This window comes from Salmo trutta, chromosome 38 (genome assembly GCF_901001165.1).
Source record: "Salmo trutta chromosome 38, fSalTru1.1, whole genome shotgun sequence".
In the NCBI taxonomy this organism is placed as follows: Eukaryota; Metazoa; Chordata; class Actinopteri; order Salmoniformes; family Salmonidae; genus Salmo; species Salmo trutta.
Window position 1 is genome coordinate 2,730,331 of NC_042994.1, and position 22,009 is coordinate 2,752,339.

The window sequence follows — 22,009 nt, forward strand, 5'->3', positions numbered from 1 at the left end:
AAATACATTTCGGAATTGCACTCCTCACTACAAAACTAAGCCAATTTGCCAACACTAATATATATTTTTATAATTGAAAGCTAGCTTCATATTTTTACTGAGATACCGAAAATGCAGGGTGTTGATTAAATGTGACACTTAGCGGCCACCAGAGTTTGACATGTGACTACAGTTTGCAATGAATTGTGGGTCATATCAACCCCGTAAGTGACCAAAGTTGTTCAATCGCTCCTTCAAGCTAAATCCAGGGCCAACGTTAGGGAATTGGAAAAAGCCGGGAAAAGATGGCGGCGAGTGCAGACGAGATTTCAGCTTGCTCCGAGTAACCTTACATTTAAGTAAGTTTGCGAGGGATAAAAGTTAACGGAACTTGGCTTATAGTAAACATAATAGAGAACAACGCTTAGTTGACCGCTAATTTGATCTGGAAATTTGAGAAATGGAAGGAAAAAATGTGCGAAAGAGCAAAGGGAGGAGAAGGCAGTTGCTAGCTGAGCACTCATACACTGGAGAAAAAGCGCCACCTGACTCCTCAGGAGAAGAAATGGAGGATGCTGGACATTCGGTTGATTCTGAAAATGCAGTCAATAGTCCTGCACCCAAAAAGACACACAAAGAATTGTCTTTGCGCGAACTACAGGTCAACATAATCGATGCTGTCTCTGCAAAGATAAACGAAAGAGCTGATGGTCTGGAGAAAATGATACGTGAAAACACAATAGTTGACCTCGAGACCTCTCTGAATCATGCATACAAGAGTATCGAAGAGCTTAAACTTGCAAACACTGCTACGTCTGAGAAACGCACTGCTCAGGAGAAGACCATCGCAGACATGCAAGAGCGCTTATCGGAAGCAGAGCGATACTGGAGAAGGGGGGGGCTACAGCTTTACGGTGTCCCGGAGGACCAGGATGAGAATATGAAGCGCTTAGTTAGAGACATCTGTAACCGTGTGGCACCGGACTTCCCCGATGGATATATAGATATGGCTGTGGATGTCGCTCATCGTATTGGGAAAAAACAAGATGCCATCGTCAGCCGCTCGATCATCATCAAGTTTGCTTTTCGCACAGCGAGAGATGCAGTTTGGAAGAAAGCAAAGGAAAGCGCCGTTCTGAAAGAGAGAACTTAGATTCGGGGAGGACTTGACTGCAGCAGACAAGGCAGCAAAGGCAAAATGGTGGCCTCTTGTACAACAGGTCCGAAATCAAGTAAAGGGTGGATACTACAGGGGAATCAGAGCCTTTTTCGCCAACGGAAAATAAATACGACCGGGGTGATTTGTTCTGTCGGTAGGTTTACAAGGTAGCTCCTTCCTCACTGCAAACGGAACGTTTTAGTTTTGAAATATGGTGTTACTGTTTTACAAGTTAAGACTTCTGTTAATACATATATGAAGCAACTTTTTATAGAGAGGGTAAAGTTGAGATTGCATAGGATTTTTCTTTCTATTCTATAGATATGGACTTGAAGTTTATGTCAATCAATGCCAGTGAATACGAAACCTGTTGAAGAGAAAAGCTTTTTTTTGTTTTGTAAGGACTGCAACGCAGATCTTGTATTCGTTCAAGAAACACATTCATGCAAAGAGGACTATAATTATTGGAAAAATCAGTGGGGCAGTGTCATTTTTGTTGGCCCACGGGACAAATCATTCAGCTGGGGTTGCAATTTTAGCACACAATTTCAAAGGGAAATGTTTGTTTACTCAAATGGACTCCAATGGACATTGGCTAGTAGCGGTCATCAACCACATGGACAGATTATTTGTGTTGTGTAATGTATATGGATACTGTCCTAGTCCTCCAAATAACTAACTTCTACAGGAAATTGAAGAAATTCTTAAAAGTCTTCTGAGAAAATATCCATCCAGTCAGATTACAGTTGGAGATTTTAATATGGTTTATTCTAATGAGACTGATAGATTGCCTCATAGGCCTAACATTGGTGTGAACAAGTTGGTGAATTGCCTGCCAAAGCCTGGACTTAATTGACATATGGAGAGTAAAAACCCCTGGAAAGATACAATACACATGGAGTAATAGAGATCGTTCTTTACAATCAAGAATTGATTTGTGGGTGATAACCTCTAGTCTTGTAGAGGTAAAAATACTGCCTGCAGTCCTGACGGATCATAAAGTCATATGGTTGACTGTAAGAATGTGCAGCAATGATGGTAAGAAACACTCTGGTGGTTATTGGAAATTAAATAACTCATTGTTATTGCATGATGATTTAAAAAATGTGATTAAGAATCTAATTTCGGTTTACTGGAGTTTAGCTACATCTAATGCAGAATATGGGAAATATTGGGAACTGCTGAGTTTAAAATCCACTCAGCCTGTATTACTTATGGAAAACGACTTGCTTTAAGAAGGAGATGTGAGGTAGCTGAACTCTCTAAAACAATTGCCGATATCACAGAGATTGAGCATCTTGATCTTAATGAGAAAAATAAATTGAATGATTTACAGAATCAACTAGATACATTGTATGAGGAAAAGGCTAGAGGAGCTTTCATAAGATCTAGAAAACAATGGCTTGAAAAAGGTGAAAAGAACAGTAGATACTTTTTTTATTTGGAAAAGAGGAGAGGGGAACTCAACACACTTCGGAAAGTTAAGATTAATGGGGTTACCACTGAGGATAGAGAGTTGTTATAAGACTTTACCACTAGGTTTTATGAGAATCTTTACTCCTTAGATAACAATTTGAGTGACTCTAAGGATCTCCTTGATTCTATAAAGAATGTTAATTCGGTTAGTGAAGAACTCAATCAGTCTTGTTGCCAAGATCTATCCATTATGGACATCCAGTACGGGGTTGCTCAGTTAAAAAAGAACAAATCTCCAGGTTGTGATGGATTAACCTCTGAATTTTACAAAATATTCTCTGAAGAAATAGCACCTTTTTTACTTGAAACCTTTAAGGAGGCTATAAAGAAGGGAGAACTATCTGCCTCTCTGAAGCAAGGGGTTATTACTCTTATACCTAAACCACACAAGGATCTCCTAAGTACTGATAATTGGCGTCCAATCACACTCCTAAATAACGACTACAAAATTATAGCCTTAATCTTTGCAAAAAGGTTAAAGTCTTGCTTAAATGATCTGATTGATGAATGTCAATCAGGGTTTATGAAAGGGCACCATATATCTAATAATCTGAGGCTGGTGTTAGACTTGGTTGAGTATTGTGATCTATTAGATGACTTCCCTGTTATCCTATTTTTGGATTTTCAGAAAGCATTTGATACAGTAAGTCACAATTTTATCTTTGATTGTCTTAAGCATTTCAAATGTGGTTGTTTTTTTGTTGATGCTATTAGAACTCTGTATACTTGTGGCAATAGCTGTATCAAACTCTGTCATGGAACATCCTCGAGGTTTAACATTTACAAAGGAATACGACAAGGTTGTCCAATTTCACCTTTTTTTATTTTTGTTAGTATCTCAAATGTTATGCTCATTAGTTCATAAAAGTCCATTTGAATGCATTACATTCCAGGCCAGAGAGATCAAGATATCCCAACTGGCGGATGACACCTCACTTTTTTTTAAAAATGTGTCTCAAGCTAGATTAGCATTGGATATCGTGAAGCAGTTCTCCAAAATCTCAGGTTTTGCATTAAATCTTTCCAAATGTGAGATGTTTGTTTTGAAAGGAGCTGTCAATCCAGCAGATTGTAACATATCTGAAAAAGATACTGTAACCTACCTTGGTGTAAAGATCACCAAAAATCTTAAGGCTATGAATGATCTTAATTTGAACCCTGTAACTGAATCTGTCAACAACAAAAAATTATCCTCATGGTTGGGGAGGGATTTAAGTCTTCAAGGAAGGGTGCTTTTATCCAAAGCTGAGGGGCTATCTTTTTTTTTCTATTGATATTCCCAAATCCACTTGCTGTACCTTAGATAGGCTTTTGTACAACTTCATATGGAAAAACAAGCCACATAAGATAAAAAGAGATGTTATCACCAACAGGGTGTGGGATGGCGGTCTAAATGTCTTAGATTTCACTCTCTTCAATCAGATATCAAAGGTCAACTGGATTAAAAGATACATAAAAAATCCTCAGTTTCTGGAATATTATACCTCATTTTGTTTTCCAGAAGCTCGGAGGGCTTAATTTTTTACTACAATGTCCATATATTGTGGGTAAACTTCCTGTGAAACTGGCATATTTTCACAAGCAGGCTTTAATGTGCTGGGCTTTGTTGTATGAACACAACTTTTCACCTCATAAATGTTTTATATGGAACAATGGGTCGATATTATATAGAAACAAGATGTTATTTAACCATAAATGGTTCTCGAAAAACATTGTCCTTGTCAGCCAATTAGTTAATATTAGTGGGAATCTATTTACAAGGAGAGAATTTATGGAAAGATACAACTTTGAGGTTTCAAGCAAGGAATATGACACTGTTATTAAAGCTATACCTAGTGGGATAAAAACTTTAGTTCAGAATAATGCATATTTTGGAATATCTCCGATTGTAAGCGATATTCAGGTGAATGGCATTGGTCTACTAGATACAAAATTCAACAATCATTTATTAAAGGATATTTTCTACAGGAAGTCTATTCCCTCTGCGATATTTTCTTGGGCTTCATCGTTTGATGTAAACTGGCGCCGTGCTTGGCTCACTCCACACAAATTTATGGTGACCAATAAAGTAAAAGAGATCTCCTTTAAGATAATACATAGATTCTATCCGTGTAATAGCTTGATTTCTAAATACAGTGGGGGAAAAAAGTATTTGATCCCCTGCTGATTTTGCACGTTTGCCCACTGATAAAGAAAGGATCAGTCTATACTTTTAATGGTAGGTTTATTTGAACAATGAGAGACAGAATAACAACTAAAATATCCAGAAAAACACATGTCAAAAATGTTATAAATTGATTTGCATTTTAATGAGGGAAATAAGTATTTGACCCCCTCTCAATCAGAAAGATTTCTGGCTCCCTGGTGTCTTTTATACAGGTAATGAGCTGAGGTTAGGAGCACACTCTTAAAGGGAGTGCTCCTATCCGCAGCTTGTTACCTGTAAAAAAGACACCTGTCCACAGAAGCAATCAATCAATCAGATTCCAAACCCTCCACCATGGCCAAGACCAAAGAGCTCTCCAAGGATGTCAGGGACAAGATTGTAGACCTACACAAGGCTGGAATGGGCTACAAGGCCATCGCCAAGCAACTTGGTGAGAAGGTGACAACAGTTGGTGCGATTATTCGCAAATGGAAGAAACACAAAAGAACTTTCAATCTCCCTCGGCCTGGGGCTCCATGCAAGATCTCACCTCGTGGAGTTGCAATGATCATGAGAACGGTGAGGAATCAGCCCAGAACTACACGGGAGGATCTTGTCAAAGATCAAGGCAGCTAGGACCATAGTCACCAAGAAAACAATTGGTAACACACTATGCCGTGAAGGACTGAAATCCTGCAGCGCCCGCAAGGTCCCCCTGCTCAAGAAAGCACATATACATGCCCGTCTGAAGTTTGCCAATGAACATCTGAATGATTCAGAGGACAACTGGTGAAAGTGTTGTGGTCAGATGAGACCAAAATGGAGCTCTTTGGCATCAACTCAACTCGCCGTGTTTGGAGGAGGAGGACGAATGCTGCCTATGACCCCAAGAACACCATCTCCACCGTCAAACATGGAGGTGGAAACATTATGCTTTGGGGGTGTTTTTCTGCTAAGGGGACAGGACAACTTCACCGCATCAAAGGGACGATGGACGAGGCCATGTACCGTCAAATCTTGGGTGAGAACATCCTTCCCTTAGCCAGGGTATTGAAAATGGGTCATGGATGGGTATTCCAGCATGACAATGACCCAAAACACACGGCCAAGGCAACAAAGGAGTGGCTCAAGAAGAAGCACATTAAGGTCCTGGAGTGGCCTAGCCAGTCTCCAGACCTTAATCCCGTAGAAAATCTGTGGAGGGAGCTGAAGGTTCGAGTTGCTAAACGTCAGCCTCGAAACCTTAATGACTTGGAGAAGATCTGCAAAGAGGAGTGGGACAAAATCCCTCCTGAGATGTGTGCAAACCTGGTGGCCAACTACAAGAAACGTCTGACCTCTGTGATTGCCAACAAGGGTTTTGCCACCAAGTACTAAGTCATGTTTTGCAGAGGGGTCAAATACTTATTTCCCTCATTAAAATGCAAATCATTTTAGAACATTTTTGACATGCGTTTTTATGGATTTTTTTGTTGTTATTCTGTCTCTCACTGTTCAAATAAATCTACCATTAAAATTATAGACTGATCATTTCTTTGTAAGTGGGCAAACGTACAAAATCAGCAGGGGATCAAATACTTTTTTCCCCCACTGTATATACTTGATGTTACCAGTGAATGCAGTTTTTGTGAACTAGAAACTGAATCTATTGAACACTTATTCTGTAATTGTTTATATAGTGAAGTGGTCTGGACTGATGTAAAAATACATCTTGGCCTCAAATTGCATACAAGTTTGACATATTATTTTACTACACTGATTCCACACTTGAACGTGAGTATGTCATAAATCTCTTTATTTTATTAGGAAAATATTTCATACAAAAATCAAAATTTATGAAGAAAAAGCCCCTTTAATTTTTTTATCTGATTAGGAAAACTATTTAGTCTTTAAAACGTATACAAAACAAAATGTCAAAAAAATTTATTCGCTATATGTCTGTATTTGATTTGATATAATGTGGAATAGTTTTTTGTTCTTTTTTTCTCATTTCTTTGGAATCCCTCTGGCTGTTTGTTTATGTTTTGCATGTTACTGTTATAAAAAAAAATATGAAAAAAATAAAAAAAGTTTGGGAATTGGACCTCCCTTAAGATGGCAATCAAACTACATCCGGTTCCGACGTGGATACCCCCGAGGGAAAAACAACGTGTTTAGACTGCAGCCGTTTATTTTCTTTGTTAGAACTGCCACTTGAATATCTGGTCAAATAATGTCTAATACGCAAGAAATCAGTGAAGGAATGTGAACATGTGCACACTTCGGGAGGAAGGAGATAATTAGGTTATTGTCACAGATTCCTAAACATGATTGTATGAACTGCCTTCATTTTGCTGGACCCCAGGAAGAGTAGCTGCTGCGTTGGCAACGAATGGGGATCCATAATAAATACTGTAATGAAACAAGCTGGGAGCAGGTCTCAAACCCTCGACCTTCTAGCCCGAAGTCCAGCGCGCTAATACCGCAAAAGCATGCTCGAGCGGCAGAGTCGATATCCGCCGTTATAACCCAGGGTCGTTACAATACAAATGATATAGTTGTAGGCTACTTTTTAAAATGTAAATGTAACCTTTATTTAACTAGGCAAGCCCGATATAGAAAATAAATCTTATTTAGAATGACGGCTTATGAACAATGGATTAACTGCCTTGTTCAGGGCCAGAACGACAGACGTTAACCTTGTCAGCTCGTGGATTCGGTTACTGACCCAACGCTCTAACCACTAGGCTACCTGCCGCCCCAAACAGAACACAGCAATGTGGAGGTTCAAAGATGATGAAACTAGGCCTAGACATTTTATAAAACACAGCGGGCATATACTGTTATAGCCAGACTTACCCGATCCATTGTGGAAGCTATTGTTTCTCTGTATGATATGAAATGTTGTAGGTTACAGTACAGTTAGACAACTTTGTTGTATTGTTCAGATAATGACTAGGGGGTTGCGGAGAGATATTTCGATTCTCAAGGCTGCAACTGATGCGCCCCTAGACCAGAGCAATCAAACATCTATTTAAATATCGTAATTAAGTTAGCAAAAATAAACGTCACAAGTAGCCTAATATTACTTCAGAAAGTTCCTGGATAACATTTTGTGTGATCTATAAAAGTCGAGTAATGTCAAGAAAACGTTCAACAACACCCCCTTTCACTAAGAGTCCTGTTTTCTGCTATCGTCTACTTTTACCTAGCAGCCATTTGGAACACATGCGCAAAGAGGGAGTATCTCAACGCGCCGATCTCTAGTGAGGGAGTGTCTGGGAATGACTTGTTCTGGTCTTTCGCTGGTGATATAGGCAGCTGCTGTACACTACCAGCACAGAAAGGACAAAGAGCTATGTATGCAAGTCACTGCAACAGGTGCATCAAACCTAATTCACAAGTAATTCTCTAGTCAAAAATAAACGTACGTCCAGTGGTGGAAAAAGTACCCAAGTGTCATACTTAAGTAAGAGTAAAGATACCACAATAGAAAATTAAACCCAATAAAATTCTACTTGAGTAAAAGTCTAAAAGTAATTGGTTTTAAATATACAGTATCAAATATATAGTATCAAAAGTAAACGTAATATCTCAAATATACTTAAGAATTAAAAGTAAAAGTATGAAATTAAAATATCCTTAAACTAAGCAAACCAGATGGCACAATTTTCTTGTTTTTTAAATTTACGGATAGGCAGGGGCACACTCAGATATCATTTACAAACAAAACATTTGTGTTTAGTCAGTCCGCAAGATCAGAGGCAGTAGGGATGTCCAGGGATGTTCTCTTGATAAGTATGTGAATTGAACCATTTTCAGTCCTGCTATGCATTCAAAATGTAACAAGTACTTTTGGGTGTCAGGGAAAATGTATGGAGTAAAAATAACATAATTTTCTTTAGGAATGTAGTGAAGTAAAAGTTGTCAAATATATAAATAGTACAGTACAGATACCCCCAAAAACTATTTAAGTAGTACTTTAAAGTATTTTCACTTAAGTACTTTACACCATTGCGTAAGTCTTTCTTCTAAACTAAACTACAGTCAAATGTACTGTCGTGTCTTTGGGGTACCATTAAACTGAAGACATGTTTATCAATTAACTCCCTGTAATTATTATCACGCGATCAAACTGATTAATCGTTTAATTGTAATTAACTAGGAGATCGGGGCACCAAGGAAAATATTCAGATTACAAAGTTATAATTTTCCTAATATAACTTTCCTATATTATAACATTATATATTATATTCTATTATAGTATAGGCCGATTATCTTCTGGTTTAAATGGTGTATTTTACCTCGCGTCCAGTCTCATTCCAAACGTCGTAAATTGTTGTATCTGCACGAACCCAGTCTTTACTAAGATTCATCCATACATAAATTGTCTTAAAATCATTTATTTACTAAACTAAGTAATTCACAGAAAGCATACAAACAGTAATTATCGTCACAAAGAATTGGTAGAGTAATGTGCCCTAGTGGGCATGTCTTGTTCAACAATGGGTCATAAAGGGCAGCTGAGAAGACCCTACAGAGTTCATTAATATTAACAATTGATATGCTAATGTGGTGGAAAATTGTCTTAAGAATAACACTTCTTACAAGAACTTGTAAATTCAATACAGACTTTAATACAGAGTAGTAAAGCCGAGTCGGTCCGCGGAAAAACAACTGCCTTCTTTTGGCCCCGGCTCTGCTTTTATGCATATACAAAACATAGGTCCATCCTTTATGCAAATGAAGTAAAACCCCTATTGGTTCTGCCATCTTTTCCTTTCCACCCAATGGATAACGCCCGTATCTTCTTTTAGCTCTAACATAGTATGGGCTAGCCTCCTCATATGGATATGAAATAATGCTTGCATTGCATGCTTACGCTTGGTATACATCATAACCACCTGTCACCTTCACTTAGAGCCTGCGGCCCGTCTCCTTTTCCGCTAGCCTATGTGCTTCTATTTTTTCCTCCCTCAGCAAGCCTTTCTCCCACATAATCCCTCCTCTGGGACTAAATAGTTCCACATCAAACATGATTAAACTAGAGACAATAAGGATGGACCCAAAATAATAGACACATAGAATAGTAAATGTGTTGAACGAAATGTGAACAGATAAAACATAGTCATATGCTGGACCAAACATCTCCAAAACGATAACATGGATAGGAGTAAAAGATCCAGTCAAACTTATCAAATAGTGAACGAGGGTACATATAACAAATCAGTATACTATGAAGAAGTATGAACATGTAGTACATAGCCTTGCCTGTTATTTAAAACATAAAGAAAATAAGAAAATCCTTATGTCATTCTAAATTTGACACTTAAACAAGATCCTTCCTTACAGACACCTCTGTAACAACAGTGAAATCACAAATGAAAACACCTGCTAAAGGACTAAGGATATGGTCCATGGACACTTGAAACCGGAATTTCCCCATTTTACCCACAAGTTTAAGTATTCAAAATTCATAAGTTCTAACTTAATTTATCCCTTGTCAAAGGTAGAAAGGTAATAGACAATACACTCCATAGTAAATGATTACCAGGTTATGCATCTTTAACACTGCAAAAGATAGTGTTACTTGAGTTATATTACCACATGTACCTTTGTAATCCATAATCATTCCTTTATCATCAAATTTACTAACTCCTGCAGTTTCTAACACCCAATAGTTTAACAATTAACTGTAGTGTTTCTCACATCTATCCCACTATCTCCATAGCTGTAGAAACATTCATATCTACTTTTTACCATAGTAAACCTATCATTATGAGGACCATTTCATTCAGTTCTCATGTCATATGTTGCACATTCATGTTCTCCCAACATATTTTGGTTTAATTATCTTCTACCTTTAGTGCTACCTAATGCCAATCTGCATTCTATGTTACACAAAGGTATGTAGTATTGACTCTGAATACATTGAACATTTTCCATTTAACACATTCTTCAAAAGATGCAAGTTCAGGTACTATTAAAAGATCAGACAAATGTGATTTGCTAGACAAAATGCAATTGTCCATCCTATGTTTAGTTGCTTCTTACTGAGCCCACCTATACAAGCCATTTGTTATTGCTTTTCAAAATTTTTGATCAATGTTTGATTCTTGGGTAGTTTCTTCATTGTAGCTACCCCAGTTGGTAACAGATGTCCAGATTTTCTGCATCAACCCACTTTCTTATGGTTTTTCTATTGTCTTAGTTGGTGTACTAGTCTCTAGTGGGAGGTAATTTTACAATTTCTTCTAGGTTTGTTGCTGTTGCTGTCAAGACCATTCTACCATTCTTCATCTGTCCTGGTTCACTGTCTGTTAAAAAGACCATGTGAGGACAGAGAAGTTGATAAGAAAGTCTCCTTTCCATTCTCCTGTCGTTGTTTCTCCGTCCCCTTGAACAACACCTCTATCAGGGGTATCTGCCAGAGTAGGTATGTCATCAGGAGCAACAGGCATGTCACTCCTCCCCATCCCTGGACTCTGGATATTCAGGAGAGAGTGTCTGTTGGCTGTTGAAAGTTGCTCCTCGATACACCTCCTCTTCGTCTCCTGCCAGGCTCCTGCCTGGCTCCTGCCTGTCTCCTGCCTGGCTCCTGCCTGGCTCCTGCCTGGCTCCTGCCTGTCTCCTGCCTGTCTCCTGCCTGTCTCCTGCCTGGCTCCTGCCTGTCTCCTGCCTGGCTCCTGCCTGGCTCCTGCCTGTCTCCTGCCTGGCTCCTGCCTGGCTCCTGCCTGTCTCCTGCCTGGCTCCTGCCTGTCTCCTGCCTGGCTCCTGCCTGGCTCCTGCCTGTCTCCTGCCTGGCTCCTGCCTGTCTCCTGCCTGGCTCCTGCCTGTCTCCTGCCTGTCTCCTGCCTGTCTCCTGCCTGGCTCCTGCCTGGCTCCTGCCTGTCTCCTCCTTCCTGACGGGACTTTGGTACAGTGGTTTAGATGGTACCACATGTTGCTTCCTTTCACCTGGATGGTAGTTAATATTGTTAGAGCCACCTTGTAGGGACCCTCCCTCCTTGGCTCATTCCTTTCTTCCGGAACACTCGGACCTGGTTTCTTGGATCATCAGACGTGGAACCTCTGGTCCTGGTTCCTTGGATCACCAGACGTGGAACCTCTGGTCCTGGTTCAGGTTTCTGCCTTCTTTCTGTGAGGCATTCAAACTTAGAGACTTATGGCCTCTGTTTTATGATCACACCATACATCCACTTATTTCCATCACTCATCATACACCAACTAACATTCCAGCTGAAGCTGGCGACTCCTCTCCTTCTGGTTCCTAAGCATAAGACTTGGAAAGTGGAGAACAAAAACACAACAGTATTGACAATGTGATATGTCATGTTTAAATATATTCATGGAAACCGAAATCTGAGACCATGACAATTCCCACTCTCTCTTCACCTGACTCTATGCCTCCAGGATACTTTTCTGCTGGATTCCACAAAAATAGAAGCACTAAAAAGCTTCCTCATGCTTCCACCCAGTCTTCCCCTTTCGGCCACAGGTTCTGAGAGGTGTTCCCAAATCATGTCATTTTCACTTTGTTTCCCATCTGCTTCATTTCAACTGATAGGCATATCCCTAATAAACATATCTTCTTGAAGTAATTCAATACTGTATATGCTTTCACATTAATGCCTTCAACATGTTGTTTAGAGCACAATTACCCTAACATCTGTCCTTTTTCATATGATGCATTAACCAATAAAATCAATAGCTCCCAAACCCAACAACTGTATGTCTACAGTGGAATCTAGTCTCTCTCTCTCCGCGTCCTCTGTCATGGTGCTTTCAAGCTCACCCATTATTCAGCTGGACCTTACTTCTTGTGAGAATTATGCGCCCACCGAAGAGAGACATGATTATCTTTACCACTGCAGGTGCTGTAAGAAGTTATACCCCCAGCCTGGTGTATCTTGATGTACACTCAATCTCTAGAAGTCAGCCCATGCCCTTGGTTACTTCTGGCTTCTTATGTGCTGCTTTTCTCCTGAGGACATACACACTAACACATGGGTTATTTCCTGACAACAGACTTTCTTCTTATGTCAAGATCACTACTTTGTAATATTTAAATAACAGCCCTATTTAAACATTGTCTCAAATACCTCGCCTCCTACCACAGATATTCTTATACATATGGTGGCCAAATTATGGTTCCTACAGCAACTGCTGTTGGAATAACATGTAATCAGTCAAGTGTCTTCCAGTTGGAAGACTATCCAACCTCTTAAAACTCCAAGTCATAACTCTCTTAAACTTTTACCATAGTGTTAAATGTCACCACTATCACTTTTACTCTTACCCTAATTTAGGTATGTGTAATGTTCAATTTACTCAGAATTGTCCTTATGTTGTGCATTCCCATATATTATTTTTATTATTTATTTATTATTATTTATTTATTTTTTTAAATATTTTTCACAGCCAGCTGTCCTTTCTCTTCTGTGAGTTCTCTCTTCTATTAATATACATAGTCTCTAGAAATAACACCCCTCTACTACCATTACCTTCATTTATGAGCCCCCTCAGATCCCCAATGCAGTCATAGTTTTTCTAACCCATAACACATAATTTACTACTAATTTCCTTCCACATTTTGATACATACTTAAACATTCTCAAATCAATTTTAGTCAATTTATATCATTCCCTCCTCAGGAACAATAAACACACTTATGTTCCTTAAAACAAAAATAAATTGACCAGACAAGAAAAGAGCAAAATAAATTACAATAACTGCATATTTGTAATAAGTGACCACTACTCATAATGTATCTAAATCACTACTCATAATGTTGGTCTCCACCTTCATCCTTGTGTGTATCGCAAAACAGACTATAAACTTTTTATGCAATCAATTATATCAATACAGTTTAACATTAGGCCTAGTAAATTTAAACAGTTCTGTCCAAATCATAACTAAAACGTTTTATAAATTGTCCAACCCAAATCAGAATTCAGTCCTTAGTGCTTTATTCCCTTAAAAATTTACATTTATACTAAACTTGTAATACCAATACTATCTATTCATATTACAACCCCCATTGCCTCTGTTTTTCTGTCATGAGAGGCCTGGTAATGAAAGGTCAGTAACCTATTCCCCTTTTAGTCTTCCTCCTCCAGCACATATCATTCCAGCATGTCTATTTCAGATACAGTTCACAGGTCATCAGATGCAGTTGTCCCCCACTCTTCCGCTGGTTAGGGAGAGTTCGAGCTTCACACACACTTGTTGTAAAAATATCTCTCCCATGCATTCTGACATCACCTTCCATTATAACTCCCTTATTCTACTGGTGATCTCTCAGACAAGTTACAGATAATTTAACAACATAACCTCTCGCAAACCTCAATATCCCAATGTTGCAAATGTTGTATTGAAACAAAAACACACAATGAAATCATCTTTACTTATATCATAATCTATTTGGAGTGGCTGTCATCCCTTGTTAACAGATATTTCCTTTCTATATGCAGACTGAACAAAGCACATGTGTATATTTACCCAAAGACAATAACCCCATGGAACTGCTCATTTTCCCTCTGAACACATGATTCAACAACATGTTAAATCAAAAATACAATTATTTTAGTAACTAGTCAATTTAAGATTACAGCTCTTTATCATTTTCATATGGAAATAATAGAATTTCAAAGTAATTGTACACTCTGAATAGAGACTGGTGTTTCTTATTAATTTTATATTTAAATCCCACCTGTTCCAATAATTTCTAGTGAAGTTGATCAGTCTTCACGGGAAATTATTAGGATTCAGGGCATTTGACACCATTAATTGTTTCCTCTCCCTTCTCTGTCCCTGTCCTTCAGAACCCATTTGGATACATTTCAAAACATTTCCATCTTCCTGTATCCCCAGTTTAAAACTGATTGAAAAAGGTCCATCCAAATTAAATCCCAGAGGTCCTTTCCAGTAATCTTATCATTTTAACCTGTGTCCTTAGTTCAGTATAATACAAAACCATTGGTTAACCACTGTAGAACCTTCAAGAAGTTGATGTTGTCTTATCATCATGTTAGTCAATACGTCACATGGTTCTCAAACCCCCAAATATGTTGTAATGAACAGAGTTGAACCAAACTTTCTGAATCATTACTTCCTATTATTTTTCCCTATGACAGTCAAACACCCAAGCTAACGTTTAACTGTGCTGCTTGCAATCATTCTAATTACGTTTTTTCCCTGACATTTACTGACACCGGCAATATTCAATCAGACTTCAAGCATTTGTAAACTAATCCGTTATTCTGCACTCTGGTATATCCATACTAGTGCTTTTGGCATCCCACCAAAATAGCCTGAACAACATTTCCAAGCATCCCATTTTACACTATCTCTTTTCTAAATAAATCCACTAACGCATATTCTTTCCCGGTATGGTGTGTACTTGCTGGTATGTCAAGAACACACAGGAACCGGGCTTATCCGGAACTCCATTTATAGCCTAATCCAGATACTTTTACTCTTAAAACAGCCGACTATTACTGACTGCTTTTTTCCTTTTAAGTCTTGCTTTCAGAAATTGAAAACCTCAAATATTTAAAACTTTGCTTTGCCAGTTCCTCCAACTAATTTACTAAGGTGGTGATTTCTCATATAAGTTTATTTTCCGTTGTTTGACGCTAATAACAAATCATCCTCGTATTTTATCACCACAGAAACGATTGTTTCAAAGCAAAATGATACCAAGTGGAACCATTTGTAAATCCCTTCGGTGCTCTGATAACAGTCAGGCAGAACGTGATCTAACACGTCTTTCATCACATAGAAACTGTAATCTCTATTAATCACTCATTGATCGAACGGAGACCATACACCGCTATGTGAAAGTTCCATTCTTACTAACCTCAAAACGATTAGTTGTTGCTCTATTGAAAAGGATGCACACTCTTGTAAGCTGCATTTCCTGCCACTGCACCAGGCTTCAGTGTCTCCCTACTCACATTCTTCCCATAGTCCCATATCTAAAACAGGGAGCTATCTTCTTACGTTTTGATATTTTATGGCTTTTATGGCTCTACTCACCCCTCGCACGTCTGCGAGGCGAGCAGAGTCATATCTGGCCCCCATCGTAATGTATTTTCTGATGATAGAATGCTGATTTCAAAACAATGGTAAGTTGAGCTTCTTATTCTGGTTTTATTTGATTCTATTTATCCAGTTTACCGGGTAATGTTGCCCTACATTATCCAGTTTGCTCTTTCACATTCAAACCAAATTGGTGGAATTATTATGCGCTTCTCTCAGCGACTCCATGGCTTTACTAAATTCCATTACTTTAACTTTATTACATCCTATTTATCACACTTTCCCGTCTAATTCAGCTGTTGTTTATATCTACACTCTCTTATCTCTTTATATTTATTCACTTATGATATTCTATCCTACTGTTTCTTATATTCCTAATTTATTCTACCTATTTTCTATACTTGTAGAGTCTCTCCAGACCCACTCTGTCTCTCCTATATCATATATCAAGCGGCTGTCATAGCGGAGCCTCACAGTTCCTTCTATGTCCCAAAATAGCGCACACACACACACACAATATTTCTCCTTCTTGCTCCACTCTTCTGGCTCGCTCTGATATACTTCCTCAACCTAGAGAAACTTTCACTCATTCAGTCTTTTATGGTACAACGGAAGTCCTGCCTAATCGGGTCAGTTTCCCTTCCTCTCCCATTTTTGTTCATACACAATATGACGGAAGTCCTGCCTAATCGGGTCAGTTTCCCTTCCTCTCCCATTTTCGTTCATACACAATATGACGGAAGTCCTGCCTAATCGGGTCAGTTTCCCTTCCTCTCCCATTTACGTTGATACACTCTCTATTCACATTCGTCCATTCACACCTCGCCTTTCCTAAAGCGACCTATAAACCTCAGTCTCTTCCTGATGCACTTTCTCAACACAGGATAACTTTGTATTCATAGGATTTTTGTAGTATGTCGGAAATTCTGCTTAATCGAGTCAGCTTCCCTTCACACCCTGTTCGCCCCCCCCCCCTCGTACTGTTCTCTGTTCCTCAGAGCAGCTACGCGGTGCGCCTACTGATGTTCCGACCCCGTTAGCTAAGCGGAGCGTCATTATCTGTAGGGCTAGGTTTTCGCAGTTCACCATTCGTATATTTGGGGTCGAATCTCTCCTGCGTCCTAAATTAAATTTTTGCAGTTGCTCTTAAAACTTGTCAAATCAATTTCTCCTGTATCCTAAATAAGGTTTTTACAGTTACTCTTTAAACTTGTCAAATCAATTTCTCCTGTATCCTAAATAAGGTTTTTTACAGTTACTCTTTAAATTTGTCAAATCAATTTCTCCTGTATCCTAAATAAGTTTTTTTACAGTTACTCTTTAAATTTGTCAAATCAATTTCTCCTGTATTTTAAATAGGTTTTTTACAGTTACTCTTCAAATTTGTCAAATCAATTTCTCCTGTATCCTAAATAAGGTTTTTTACAGTTACTCTTTAAATTTGTCAAATCAATTTCTCCTGTATCCTAAATAAGTTTTTTTACAGTTACTCTTTAAATTTGTCAAATCAATTTCTCCTGTATTTTAAATAGGTTTTTTACAGTTACTCTTCAAATTTGTCAAATCAATTTCTCCTGTATCCTAAATAAGGTTTTTTACAGTTACTCTTTAAATTTGTCAAATCAATTTCTCCTGTATCCTAAATAAGGTTTTTTACAGTTACTCTTTAAATTTGTCAAATCAATTTCTCCTGTATTTTAAATAGGTTTTTTACAGTTACTCTTTAAATTTGTCAAATCAATTTCTCCTGTATCCTAAATAAGGTTCTTTACTTTTTTTTTTTTAGGCGTGTTTGTGTAGAATTTCTATCTATTTATCTGTGTAGCCCTTTTAACCTAGCAGAGCCACATTGCCAAAATATCCTGTTCAAACAGTCCTTTGCTAACTATTGTTTAAAACGCTATCACAGGATTTTCTATCTATTCATCAATTTGTTATGACCACACGTACGCATCAGCAGTAGCCCCACACCAGGTCAGGTGGCTCAGCCAGAAGAGAGCACACGCACACGCCTCTCGAGCCACCCAAAGCCCCCAGATGAATTGCCCTCGCGAGAGGAGCAACCCGAATCACACACCCAACACGAATCGCCTGATCAGGTTGATTGGGCTGTGTTAACGCACATCCCAAACCAGGTCCTGAAACAGTCGAACTCGGCCAAGTAGAATCAGACGGGACAACCCCTACCCAACCAGAGCACACACGTGGGTTCGTCAGAACGGCTCGATCAGCGCACGCACAAGCCCCTCCCCCGCTAAACACCCCACTCCAGCGGGTTCAGAATTTACTACGCATGTGATCCCAACAAAATGTACACATATTATTTTTAACAATCCCCAATGCATGCATGCGTGCAGTTTTATTGAATTCAAAAGTTCTTTCAGTACTACTAGATTTTTAGGAGTTCTTAATTAGAGAGACCTACGTGGCGTCTTTTTTGTTGAGGCTGAATCTCTGAAGCAATCTACACAAACATTTCAACTATTGTAAGAACAAGCTTACCTTATTTATAGTTGGGTGGCCATTTGTTTGTGAGATTGTCCAGAGAAACCGTCACCAACCAAAAAACGCCGTTATTTGAGGTCCCTGCATCTCCTGGCTAGCTCGCCAAATATGTGGTGGAAAATTGTCTTAAGAATAACACTTCTTACAAGAACTTGTAAATTCAATATAGACTTTAATACAGAGTAGTAAAGCCGAGTCGGTCCGCGGAAAAACAACTGCCTTCTTTTGGCCCCGGCTCTGCTTTTATGCATATACAAAACATAGGTCCATCCTTTATGCAAATGAAGTAAAACCCCTATTGGTTCTGCCATCTTTTCCTTTCCACCCAATGGATAACGCCCGTATCTTCTTTTAGCTCTAACATAGTATGGGCTAGCCTCCTCATATGGATATGAAATAATGCTTGCATTGCATGCTTACGCTTGGTATACATTTCGTCATGGTCATACATATAGCTTTCCTAGCCTTTGCATGTTTTCTGCTTAGAGCATCATAACCACCTGTCACCTTCACTTAGAGCCTGCGGCCCGTCTCCTTTTCCGCTAGCCTATGTGCTTCTATTTTTTCCTCCCTCAGCAAGCCTTTCTCCCACACTAACCCTTTGTACATGAACGCTCACCCATTCGGGAACAATTGCAATCAATATATATTTACGCTCAGTGTGTCGTCGGGATCCTTGTTGGAGCGTCGTTCTGTTGGAGAGTTTTGTCCACGTTCTCTCTCTCTCTCTCTCTCTCGGTTAGTATGGATCTTTCAAAGCGACATTCATTAATGTCGTCATAGAATGGATGTTTCGTCGGTCTTCGCGTTCAATTATATAATTTCTAGCTGCAGACTATTAATTAATATCAAAGACTTTTTCTTATTCTGTCGATATCAATAGTCTAAAAGTTAACCACGTGGTATAGTTCACTTTCAGTAGCGGAATTGGATGGTCAAACCTATTGGCCAACTCGCAATGGAGTGGAGGCCTGGTCTGAAGAAAGTAAATCAGGGTGGGGTGGTTTTATAGTGACCATAGAACAGGCTTGTCAAATGACGCCTGGTCCTGTCTGTGTCCCTGGGGGCGTGCCGATGACTGAGTTAAGCTTGGTACAGAAATACAATTCTATCACATTAACATCAGTACATAGCATCTCAATGTATTACAAATAGCATTATCCTTATTAATACATTCTATACAACCATGTGGATGCAAGTCTCATAGCTGAGGCTTTTATATAAACCGTTTTATGGTAATATGGTACTATTGTCTCCAATGGGTATCACAAAATTGTACCAAGCGGACCAGTTCGTAGCTGGATTCTTCACCAATCTTCCATACCTTCTCCAGAACACAAATGTCACTCGGTTCCCCAATTCTGTGAGTTGGAAGAATTTCCTGTGTCTCTCTATGGGCCATGTGGCAGGAGATTCTCCTCTTAGAGTTTGTACAACCCCTTCACACAAGGCCTGGGTGGGGGGAGGTAGGTTGGGGGATGGTGCAAGGGGGAGGGGGTCAACTGTCTCCCTGTACTCAAAGAGGCCAACATCATGACAGTACAGTATTTATAACTAACTCCCTTCTGTCTATGTATATAACTTGTATACAATAAAATAAATATGTTATTTCAAAATAACAATCAACATAATGCTTAATAGCTACAATATAGCTAATGTTAGCTAGCTAATGACAAGCTCATCTCTGCTGCCTGAATGCTTTCAAGTTTCTCTCGTCTGGGTTTCTTGCTGTTAGTTAGCACATGGACAAGCAGTAGCCTACTGCAGTAGTAAGACTACACCAATTACTAACATTTTATTTTTACACTGCACAAATCATTGAGAACAGTCAGCACTCGAATGCTAGCCAACGAAAGTTAGTTGATTGTAACATTGACACTGTCTATGTGCTGACTACAGGTTTAACAAACGCTAGTTGATTGTAACATTGGCATTGTCTGTGTGCTGACTACAGGTTTGGAGGCCACTCTACAGATGAACCCTCTATCCTGACACCTCTGGAGCAGTGCTGCAGGTATAACATGGTACATGATTAAACATTAAGACGCAATAAGTTGTGTTATCATGAATATATATACTCAGCTAGAGGAGAGAACATGATAATTGAAAAAATATTATTTATTCCTCCTCTTTCTCAACTTTCACTTAATTTCTCTCTCGCTCTCTTTCACCTTCTCTATGATCCGTCGCTCCACCCTACTGTCTCTGTCTGTGTCTCCTCTCCCTGCCCCATACAGTCTGTGATGTCATGAGGGACTCTCTTTTCCATGATCATCTATTCTCCGTAGCCCCTCTCCAAGCTGCACCTCTCCGGCCTGGACCGTTACCTAGCGATCTTGCTCAGAACCTTGAGCCGTTGCCAGGAGCAACAGTGTAGCTGCCATGGAGGAGGCGAGGATGATGTCACTCATTACAAGACCTTGGTTACACCTGTGACACATGCAGGGTAGTCTCTTAGAAAAAAGGATTCCAAATGGGTTCTTCGGCTGTCCCCATAGGAGAACCCTTTTGGATTCCAGTTGTGTTGTGACAAGGTCGGGGTGGTATACAGAACATAGCCCAATTTGGTAAAAGACCATATTATGGAAAGAACAGCTCAAATAAGCAAAGAGAAACAACAGTCCATCATTACTTTAAGTCATGAAGGTCAGTCAATACGGAAAATGTCAAGAACTTTGAGTTTCTTCAAGTGCAGTCGCAAAAACCATCAAGCGCTATGATGAAACTGGCTCTCATGAGGACCCCCAGAGGAAAGGAAGACCCATAGTTACCTGCAGAGGATAAGTTCATTAGAGTTAACTGCACCTCAGACTGCATCCCAAATACATGCTTCACAGGGTTTAACTAACAGACATATCTCAACATCAACTGTTCAGAGGAATCAGGCATTCATGGTTGAATTGCTGCAAAGAAGACACTTGCTTGGGCCAAGAAACACGAGCAATGGACATTAGATGGGTGGAAATCTGTCCTTTGGTCTGATGAGTCCACATTTGAGATTTTTGGTTCCAACCTCCGTGTCTTTGTGAGACACAGAGTTGGTGAACGGATGATCTCCCCATGTGTGGTTCCCACCATGAAGCATGGAGGAGGAGGTGTGGGGGTGCTTTCCTGGTGACACTGTCGGTCATTTATTTACAATTCAAGGTACACTTAAACATCATGGCTACCACAGCATTTTGCAGCGATACGCCATCCCATCTGGTTTCCGCTTAGTGGGACTATCATTTGTTTTTCAACAGGACAATGACCTAAAACACACCAGGCTGTGTCAGGACTATTTGACCAATAACAAGAGTGATGGAGAGCTGCATCAAAATTAAGTGATGGCACCGGAGGGGATGGCTGCCGTCTTACCGGCTCTTAACCAACCATGCTATTTTGTTTGTTTTTTCGCGTTGTTCCTAACTTGTTTTGTACATAATGTTGCTGCTACCATCTCTTATGACCGAAAAGAGCTTCTGGACATCAGAACTGCAATTACTCACCTCAGATTAGACAAAGAGTTTTTCTTCAATGAGTTGGAACGGGAGGGATATACCACCCGACTAGGCCCAGGTTCCCGTCATTCACTGGAGAAGGAAACAGAGATTTTGCGGAAAAAGATCAGGGTGCCTTGTGAGGATCAGGTGACAAGTGGCTAATCTGCCTTTGCCTTCCATCCTGCTAGTTCAATCACTGGAAAATAAATGGGACAAACTGAAAGCACGTAAATCCTACCA

At 39.4% G+C, this 22,009-nt stretch overlaps 1 protein-coding gene and 1 long non-coding RNA gene across 4 annotated transcripts in view; both read right to left on the reverse strand.

Moving 5' to 3' along the window:
* The window catches only part of LOC115177737 (zinc finger protein 271-like), a 95,254-nt gene extending 87,000 nt beyond the window's left edge, over positions 1-8,254 (reverse strand). For 2 of the 3 annotated variants that reach the window (XM_029738688.1, XM_029738686.1), the window contains exon 1: positions 7,599-8,254. In XM_029738688.1, coding sequence (XP_029594548.1) covers positions 7,599-7,607 — 9 coding nt within the window. In that variant the 5' untranslated portion in view covers positions 7,608-8,254. The remainder of the gene's footprint in view (positions 1-7,598) is intronic. The other variant, XM_029738683.1, reaches the window with a different exon arrangement.
* Positions 8,255-11,707: 3,453 nt separating this feature from the next.
* On the reverse strand, positions 11,708-12,063 carry LOC115177765 (uncharacterized). Its single transcript, XR_003872482.1, has 2 exons — positions 11,846-12,063; positions 11,708-11,808 (listed from the first exon to the last, which is right to left on the reverse strand). It is a non-coding gene; the product is annotated as an uncharacterized LOC115177765 (long non-coding RNA).
* Between the last annotated feature and the right edge of the window lie 9,946 nt (positions 12,064-22,009).